General features: G+C 42.3%; 1 protein-coding gene across 2 annotated transcripts in view; it reads right to left on the bottom strand.

Annotated features, from left to right (window-relative positions):
- Positions 1-470: 470 nt before the first annotated feature.
- LOC116075667 (zinc finger protein 878-like) overlaps positions 471-10,057 on the bottom strand; it is a 12,607-nt gene continuing 3,020 nt past the window's right edge. For both annotated transcript variants that reach the window (XM_031348884.1, XM_031348885.1), the window contains 3 exons: positions 8,325-8,451; positions 8,061-8,121; positions 471-5,254 (listed from right to left, as the gene is read on the bottom strand). In XM_031348884.1, coding sequence (XP_031204744.1) covers positions 3,520-5,254; positions 8,061-8,121; positions 8,325-8,451 — 1,923 coding nt within the window. In that variant the 3' untranslated portion in view covers positions 471-3,519. The remainder of the gene's footprint in view (positions 5,255-8,060; positions 8,122-8,324; positions 8,452-10,057) is intronic.

Here is a 10,057-nt window from a genome sequence, read left to right as displayed (position 1 = left end):
ACGAGTGTGCATGCATACATGTACACACACACACATACACACACACACACACGTAATAAAGAAAATATATACCAAGGCCTGTCAAGTTAAATGACTAACAATGGGCAAAAATAAAATCTTTTAAAGAATCAATTATTATAGTAATATGAACTTGTAGGTACAAATATAAAATAGAATCTGCAGGGGTTCTGTAGTGAAAACTATGGTACCTGGACAAACGAAAATCAGGACCATAATAAATGAATGGCATACTATGTTCATGAATATGTCTTGGTTCTGCTTCAAGAGGGCATATCATCCACTCAGCCTTGTAAAGAAAAGAGTCTTGGCACACACATTCATCAGACTGATGAATCTCAAAGGCAATACACTGAGGAAAAGACCTGGACTCTAAGCTTGTATACTAATACAAACCCACTTAGAAAATGTTGAGGTCCAAGAGTTACCCCACAAACCACATGAACACTGACCTCAGTTAAACAGGGATGGTTTATTGAACACAGATCCCAAGACTGATCAACATGGACAACAGCTCAAACCTGTGCACTGGACATGTTTCTGGGGCAGCTTATAAAGGCTAAAACCACAAAAACCACACTGAGCCTTGACACAAGCCATTTTTGACATAACAGTTCATACTGACCTTTAATTTAATGGCTCTTATGTGAAGCTTATAGTTGTGGGGTTTTTTTAAGATTAACACACCCCATAATATACAAAGCAGAACTAGATATGCGGTCAGGATGACTCTGCTCTGAGTCAAGTGTTTTAGCTTTTTTTGTTTGTTTGGGGTTTTTTGCATCAATGACTAACAGGAATATTACAGCAGCAATATGAAATAGCTGGCAGGTATGGAGCAAAATGGCGACAGCTATGTTAGCAGGGCAAACATCAGTACAGAATCAGGCAAACATGTCATTTAAGGACTGGAGCGATTGCTGAACAGTATGCTGCTCTTGCAGAGAACTGGACTTCATTCTCAGCACCTAGGTTAGGAAACTCACAACTGCATGTAACTCCAGCTCCAGGGTATCCAGCACTCTGGCTCCCACAAGCACCACCAGATATATATGCACACATAGACACATGTGCTTAAACTTCATGTAATAAAAACCTTTCTAAAAAGTGTCCCACTCACTATGTACCAAGGATTGGCTTTGAATGTGAAATCATCCTGCCCCCTCATTCAGAGTGCCAAGATTATAGCCAGGAACTGCCACTATCAGCTACACTTGAAAATTTAAATGCACTATGTGTTGCATGGTATTTCCCAGAGAAGACTACTTGGACATGGGTTTAAGCTACTAGAAAGTCTTTATCAGCCACTGAGTGGCTGCACTGTGTGCTCAGGATCCCAGTGTAGTCCTCAGCCTTTCCAAGGGTAAGCTTTTAAGCACAAAAAAACATGTTCTGGTTTGACATACTTCACTTAACAAGAGCAGTTAGCCAGAAACAGAACTACAGAAGCCAAAAAGCCAGGTTAGTACATTTTGAGACTTTCCGACTGTATGGACTTTGATGGATTAAATCTTCGTTTTTATTTTAGTGGTGGTCTCTAAGTGCTGAGTTTTGCAGCCTGGATGGCACTTCCATCCTGGAGTCCAGTAATGCTAAGGTCTGGGGCCCTGTTATACTAAACAGCGAGGAACCACCACTCCCAGTTACATTTGAAAATTTAAATGTACCAAGAAGCTATGTCCAATCGACAGCTATTTGCTATGGAAAGAGAGAGGAGGAGTGGGGGGAAGGAGTCATAGGAAATACTAGGACACAACTTTCTTCAGGCAGCCTTCAAGACCTATAGTTTGCCTATAGCTTTGCCTGGTATGTTGCTTTGCACTCAAACTTTATTATATAGTCCTTGAGATTTCTTCTGCAATCACTTGTTAACTTCTATTATTAACAAGATACAATCTCCCAAAAAGGGAACACAGTTTCCCTGGGAATACCAGGAACTCAGCATGTCCAGACAGCTCTCATGCCTGGAATCCTTCTCACAAGCTTCCCAAGTTGGATTACATGCCCATGCCACCAAACCTGGTAAGTGATATTCATAGCCAGTCTCAGCCCTGAGAACAAGTGTAGGTAGCACACGGACTCAGTGGGTGCGATTGTCAGATTAAAATCAAGTATCTCTTTTAATCAAATATGTTTCCCAAACCCTGCTATTCCTTAATTTTTGAATTGAACCAAGAAATCTTCCCACATGTTTTCCAATGCCAGGAGTATTTATTTATTTATTTATTTATTTTGAATGTACAGGTAACTGCCTGCACCTGCCTCCCGAGTACTGAGACTAAAGATGTGTGTCACCACCACCCACGGATGATACATTTTTTAAAGTGTTACCAAAATGATAATGGAGACTTCACAAATCCTGAACTTCAGGCTACTTCACAGTGAGCTCTCCACTCTAGTGTCTATAAACAAGCCTGGGATGGCTACAAGCTTTATAGGAATATTCCCTGTATCTTAGTCACTGTCTGTCTTATTCAGTGTTCTATTGCTGGGAAGACACACCACCACCATGGCAACTCTTATAAAGGAAAACCTTTAACTGGGACTTGCCTAAGCTCAGAGGTTTTAGTCTTTTGTCTTCATGAGTGGAAGTGTGGCAAGTAGACATGGCCCTGGAGAAGTCGCTTCAGATTTCTACATCTGGATCCAGAGGCAACAGGAACAAGAGAAACACACCTGAGCATTTGAAACCCCAGAGCCCAACCCCAGTGACACTTCCTCCAACAAGGCCACACCTACTACTCCTTGTCAAGTAGCACCATTCCCTAATGGTCAAGCATTCAAATATGGTACCATGCCCATTCAAACCACCACAGGCACCATGAAAAAGGCAACTCTTATATGACAAAGTATTTAATGGGGACTTGCTCACAGTTTCAGAGATCTAGTCCACTATCGTCATGGCTGGGAACCATGGAGCTTGAGCAGAAGATGAAAGCTATATCCTAATCCACAGGCACAGAAAAAGAGAGGGTGGGAGAGGGGATCTGGAGTAGGCTTTGGAATTCTCAAAGCCTACCCCTTTTGACACAATTCCTCCAAGGTTACTTCTAGTTCAACAGGTGATACCTCCCAATCCCTCTAACCATTTCAAACTTTCTACTTTTATGGTGACTAAGCATTCAAATGTATGAGCCTATGAGGGACATCCTTTTTCAGACCACCACACACTGAAGGGTTTCCCTCCACAAGGACTACTTCACCGTCGAATGGGGGCCTCTTAAGAGCTAAAGGCTTTCCACAGAGTGTGTATAGGGACTTCTCTCCATCTTCTCCACAATAAGAACTCAGAAGACATTATCACAGTTGCTTGCAGCTTTTCTCCAGAGAGCTGATTCCATGTTTTTAAAGGGAACTTTTAATACAAAAAGCCAGCTGATCAAAAGAGTAGCTTTTCTCCATTATGACTTGTTTGCCACATTCCTACATTGTAACATAGTCTGTTTCACCCTCAGGTGTTTTGATTTCTGTGAGCGCTAACTAAGGGATGACTTTTTCACATTACTTACCAACATCCTTCTTTGTTCTACTATGAGTTACTGCATGTCTTCGCAAGCGATATGGAGACAAAAATTCTTTCCCACATTGCTTACATAAGTAAGGTTTCTCACAAGCGTGAAGTTGACCAGGGAATGTAAAGCCTTTCCCACACATCTTACATTTGTGGGGTCTGACTTTATTGTGGACACGTTCATGCTTTTCAACCTGATCAGAAGATTGAAAGCCTTTTCCACATTGCTTACACCGATAAGGTCTGTCACTGCTGTGGATTCGCTTTTCATGCCTCTTAAGATAATTAGAATAACAAAAGGCTTTGCCACACAGCTTACACTGATATGGTCGCTCACCGCTGTGGATTCGCTCATGTTTTTTAAGATAGTAAGAATAATGAAAAGCTTTGCTACATTGCTTACACTGATACGGTCTCTCACTGCTGTGGACTCGTTCATGTACTCGAAGCAAATAAAAATGACGAAAGGCTTTGTCACATTGCTTACATACATAGGGTTTTTCTTCACTGTGCATTATTTTATGTTTTCGAAGAGAGCTCTTAAAACTGAAAGCTTTCCCGCATTGCAAACACGCATAGGGCTTCTCTCCACAGTGATTCCTTTCGTGGCTCTGAAGGGAGGAAGAAGAAGCTAGGTCCTTCCCACACTGCTTACACTGGTAGGGTTTCTCTCCAGTATGCATTCGATTGTGGAATTGAAAGGAACCATAATCATTGAAAGTCTTCCCACACTGCTTGCACACATAGGGTCTCTCACTAGTGTGAATTCTTTCGTGTCTTTTATGGTTACCAAAATGAGCAAAGCTTTTCCCACAGTGCTTACACACATAGGGCTTCTCACCGGTGTGAATTCTCTCATGTGATTGCAGGGAGGTGAAGTAAGGAAAACCTTTGCCACACTGCTTACAAACATAGGGATTCACACCACTGTGAGTTATTTTATGCTTCTGACATTGACTCCAAAATGGAAAGGCTTTCCCACACTGCTTACATACATAAGATTTTTCACGAGTGTGAGTCAGTTCATGTGATTTAAGGTAACGGGAAACAGGGAAGGCCTTCCCACATTGCTTACAGACATAGGGCTTCACACCACTGTGAATTTTTGTATGTCTCTGAAGGGTAGCAGAAGTACTAAAAGTTTTCCCACAATGATTACACAGAAATGCCTTCTCACAAGTTGGATTCATCCTATGTTTTGAAAGGTAAACTGATCGAGCGAAGCCTTTCCCACACAGTTCACACACGTAGGGCTTTTTTGCACTGTGAGTCTTTTCATGTCTGTGTAAAGAACTAGGACTGGTGAAGTCTTTCCCACACTCCTTGCACACATACGATTTCTGTGCGCAGTCATGCTCTTCATATCTTGGATCAGATCTGACACAAGGAAGGTCTTCTTTATAGTCTCTATTTTTGGAAGGTTTCTCTCCAGTGTGAGTGCTTTTATGCATCTGAAGGGACTGAGGAGAACTGGAGCTGCTCCCAAACTCCTTATGTTTATACAACTTTTGTCCATGTTCCTGGTCGTCATTAGGTCTGAGTCCTACTGAATGGTTCAGTGGCACACCCAGAGATGAATGGCCAATTCTATCTTCTACATGTTTTTCAAATGTGGCAAATCCTGGACAAGATTTCAGGCTCACAGAGTGTCCTGGATTGCAGCTGAAGATTTCTGCACACTGATGAGCTTCATTATAGTCACAGACTTTCTCCACCAGGTGGCTGCTGCAAAACACAAGAAGAGAACATGACTAAGACAGTGTTTACTAATGATTGAACAAAGGAAATGTGTCCTGTTGGATGTCTCATGCTTGGACTGCATGCTTTGCAAGGCCTCTGAGAACAGCTAAATTAGAAACAATGATATTCAAATAAGGTAGGGACTATCTCCTCCAGAACATTAAAAATTCACATAGCATGTGAACACAAATTTCAATCCATTCTTATGAACATTTTGGATGCATCAATTGATAGATGTTGGCATCAATCAAAATCATCTTTGCATGTCATAATCATTTTTGCATCATCATACTTGCATGTCTATGAAATAACAACAATTAGTTCCAGTCTATAAGGAAATTCTGTTTTCATTTCATTTGCAAAATGTCCCCATGGCTTGTGGATAAATCAATATAACATTAAGTTTTGAAAATGTGCACATTTACTTATGTGCTTGACACAATGTAGAACCATCTGAAAAGAGGAATCTTAGACTAGAAAATGCCTGCATTCGGTCATCTTCAGGCAAATCTGTGGGGGCGTTTTTGTTATCAATCATCAGTATGGGAGGGACCAGCCAACTGTGGGTGGTGTCAGCCCTGAAGCACCAGGTGGTCCTGATTATATAAGAAAGCAGGCTGAGCAAGCCCTGAAGAGCAAGTCAGTAAGCGGTTTCCTCCATGGGTTTCAGTCTCCATTCTCTGAGCCTCAGACTGCCTTGAGTTCGTGCTTTGCCTTCTCTTAATGATGGACTGTGTCCAGGACATGTAAGACAAACAATCCCTTCCCTCTGTCCACAAAGGAGAAGGCTGAGCCTCAGTTACAGTGGAAAACAGCATATTAGACGAGCACTCAGGACAGCAGCAGACGATGTGGCACTAGCCTGAGTCTAGGAGACAATCTGTATGCTGCCAGTAGCAAAGTTGGAGAAACGGAGCTAAGATCTTGGAAGCCAAGGAGATGTGTGTCAATTCCAGATGTCGGGCGTGGAGGTAGGGATACTGCAGGAGGCTGGGCCTGCTTCAGTTTGATTGTGACTATGTCATGTTGTTTTTGTTTTAGAGGAAGAAAGGATGTAACTTAAAAAAAAAAAATCTAGCAGAAGTCCATAGTTCAGAGACTTTAAACTTTTGAAAGAGACATTAGGTTTTTAAGGAGTTCTTGGATTTTTAGAGCATTGAAACATCTTTTGTTTGTTTCTTTGTTTGTTTGTTTTGGTGATTGCAAGGGGGGTTTCTCCATGTAACTCTAGCTGTCATGGCATTCTCTCTGTACACCATGCAGAACTCACAGACATCCACCTGCTTCTGCTTACCAAGTGTTGGGACCACCACCACTGACTGGCTAGAATGTATTGGAAGACTATTGTAGTGACAATTTTTGGGATTTTGCTTTCTTTAAAAACAGAGACATATTATAAGAACGTGTTTTGTTTTAACCCCAGGTATGGGGATGTGGGGCTTGTTTGGACTGTCCACTGCAGCTGACTATGATTTGCATAATGCTCTAGGAGAGACATGGTTTTGCCAGCGGCATATAGTTTCTGTGATTGTGGGATATTTGGAATTCTGGGAACTTTTCAGAGGGTATATAAATGCTAGACCGCCAATAAATAGGGTGTGGTGGTTGTTGGTTACTTAGGGAAGTTGGTTGTAGTTTGTTATTAGCTGTGGTCAAAGAAGGAACAAAGGGAAAGAAATTAGATTCAAGGATTCTCTCTCTCTCTTTCTCTCTCTCTCTCTCTCTCTCTCTCTTTCTCTCTCTCTCTCTCTCTCTCTCCCTCCCTCTCTCCCTCTCTCTCTCTCCCTCTCTCTGTCTCTCTGCCCTCTATCTTTGTTTTTCCTATCTAGTGTTAGTGGGTAAAACCAGGGGGATAAAGGGTGGGAAAAAGAAGAACCCATAGGGGAGCAAAGACCAACCACAGACCTTTGCAGAGGTTTTTTGTTGTTGTTGTTTGTTTGAGGGGGGTTTTTGGTTTGTCTGTTTGTTCATTTTTCAAGAACGGCTTCCCTGTGTGGCCATGGCTGTTCTGAACACTGGCTCTGTATTAAACTCAGATATTCACATGCCTCTACTCTCCAAATGATGGCATGACAGCTATGTATCACCACTGCCCGACTTTCTTATTTTCCAATTGTGATATTACTATTAACCTGAGATCCTGGAACAAACAGGAAAGTTTATGGGCTAACAGTGACGTGTCTGTGTGTCAGGTTGCCAAGGGGTCAATTCTGCTGGTTAGTATTTTGTCAGCTTGACAAAACCTAGAGTCAAATGAGGGAACTTCAACTGAGTTAATGCCGGACCATTTTGGCTTGTGGAGATTTTCTTGATTGACAATTCATATGGAAGGGCCCAGCCCACTGTGACCAGAGCCATTCATGGACAGGTGGTCAAGAATGCAAACTGAGCAAGACAGCAGGAGCAAGATGGTAAGTAGCATTCCCCATGGAAACGTCTCTGCTTCGGGGCATGTCTACAGGCTCCTGCTTGAGCTCATGCCCTGACTTCCCTTTGTATTCCATGCTGCCTTGGCTACCGATCTTGACCACAGCAATACAAATCCAAATGTATGGCCTAAAGTTTATATATATGAACTATGATAACACATCGCATGTGACATCATCATGTTCAAGTTGTACTCCATATTGCAATAAGGAGATGCAGCTGTGTAAAACACAACTTCTGGAGGGAATTTTTCTTAGATGAGATTGGTTGGGTGCTTAATATCAAATTCATCTTTTACTTCTTTGAAAGATACTCTTTTGTAACAGCTCTCTGGAATATGGCCATCTCTTGGGAAAGAAATTACCTTAGTTCGCTCCATAGATTTTCATACTCATTGACAACCATCTGTTTGCCTGACTCGTTTCCTAAAATGTAGAACCAGAGAGATAGGTAGGAATTACTTATTACCGAAAACATATTAAATAACAGCTAACTTTATGGTGTTTAAGATATCCCACCTGACATATTCACCCCAATTCCCTTCTCCATATTTCAATTCATACATCAACACTCATTAGCTAGAAACACTTGTCTTTGATGGACTAGAAAAGCCAATGCCCATGTGTACCTATAGAGGCCAGGTTCCTCAGGGTTTCCTGCATCACATCGTGGTACAGCTCCTTCTGGGATGGATCCAGCACGGCCCACTCCTCCTTCGTGAACTTCACAGCCACATCTTCAAAGCTCACTGACTCCTGAAAGCACACACATACATTTCCAGGAAAGTGAGCCTCGTGGTACTGCAGGTGTACACAGAATTAATAAGAAGGTGACATGACACTATGTTCCACAAGGGTTCAAGTTGTCATGGTCATCACACTCTACTGCTCATACAGACCATGATCCCTCAGTCACAAATGCTAAAAGTAACCTGGAGCTTTCTGTGATAGGAACATCAAAGTAACAAATCCTTATCATTTAAATAAGTAAACTAGCTCTAGTATGGCACAACCCTCTAAACTGAAATGTTTGCCCTAAGCAGGTAAAAAAGAAGTCACATATCCAGAAAGAGTAAACTTGGGGTGCTGGAGAGATTGCCCAGAGGTAAAGTGCACTTGTTGCTCTTGCAAAGGACTCAAGTTCAATTCCCAGTACCCACATGGTGTTTCACAACCATCAAGACTCCACTTCTAAGGCTTCCAACACTCTCTTCTGATATCCCAGGGCACCAGACATGCACGCAGTATACGTAGACACACTAGCAGAACACTCATATACATGACACAAAATAAATAAAAATTAAAAAAAAATGTATAGAAACTTGGAAGATTGTAGCACTCTCCTGTCAGCAGTATAAAGGAGTGAACAGCTGCTGTAAGAGATGTTGGGACTATGGCCCCATAGAAGTTGAGTAGAAGAGATCAAGGGGCAGCGGGCAGGAGTCTTCACCTGTTAGGATGAGCATCTGGTGCTGCAGCTGCTTTTGAGTTAACTCTGCAGTCTGGAAGCAGGCCTCCTCCTATAGTTCCGTTAGTAGCCCCAATACACACACTCATTGGTTCCCTGACTAGACCCTGGTAAAATCACCCTTTGCACTATTCTGGGCTCCTTTCTGAGCTGAATAGATGTGGGTTGTGTTGAGTGTCCCCAGGAAAATTCTGTCACATACAGCCTAAGGCCGATCTGTGGTGATTCTGTGAGGCCCCACTATTCCTACATTCCAAGACCGGGACAGGCTCAACTCAGGGAATCTCTGTGCTCTCAACTCCCCGCCTCCATGATACCAGGTTCCCACCTTGCTTTCCCTTCTGTTTATTCATGTTTAGCACTGTTTCCTCCTCCCTAACAGAGAACAGCTCTCTTCAGCCTGACTTTAGGGAAGTTTGTGGACCTACCATAGGAGCCTTCGCCTTACTACATTACCCCTTTCAAATCTAGTCATGATCTAGCTCTATCATAAATAAGAGCAGTGGCTGCTCTTCCAATTCCCAGAATCACATGGTGGCTCAAAAACCATCTGTAATGGAATCTGATTCCTTCTTCTGGTGTGCATGACAACGGAGCAGTCATATACATAAGATAAATAAATTTAAAAAAAATCTTTAAAAAATTAGAAAAAAAAATACAGCCAGGAGTGGTGCCACAGCCTTTAATCCCAGCACTCTGAAGATGGAGGCAGGCCGATCCTTAATTCAAGGCCAGCCTGGTCTACAGATAGCCAGGGCTACACAGAGAAACCTTGTCTCAAAAAACCAAACCAAACCAAATCAAGGGCAGTGACAATTACAGTTACGACAGAGGCCAAGTCCACTCACCCCTGCATGTGGACATCCCTTTTCAGTGAGTTTGGCAATATCGGGA

The sequence above is a fragment of the Mastomys coucha genome, unplaced genomic scaffold (genome assembly GCF_008632895.1).
Source record: "Mastomys coucha isolate ucsf_1 unplaced genomic scaffold, UCSF_Mcou_1 pScaffold4, whole genome shotgun sequence".
Classification (NCBI taxonomy): Eukaryota; Metazoa; Chordata; class Mammalia; order Rodentia; family Muridae; genus Mastomys; species Mastomys coucha.
Note: the sequence above shows the minus strand (reverse complement) of the source record. Positions and strands in the feature narration are given on the sequence as shown.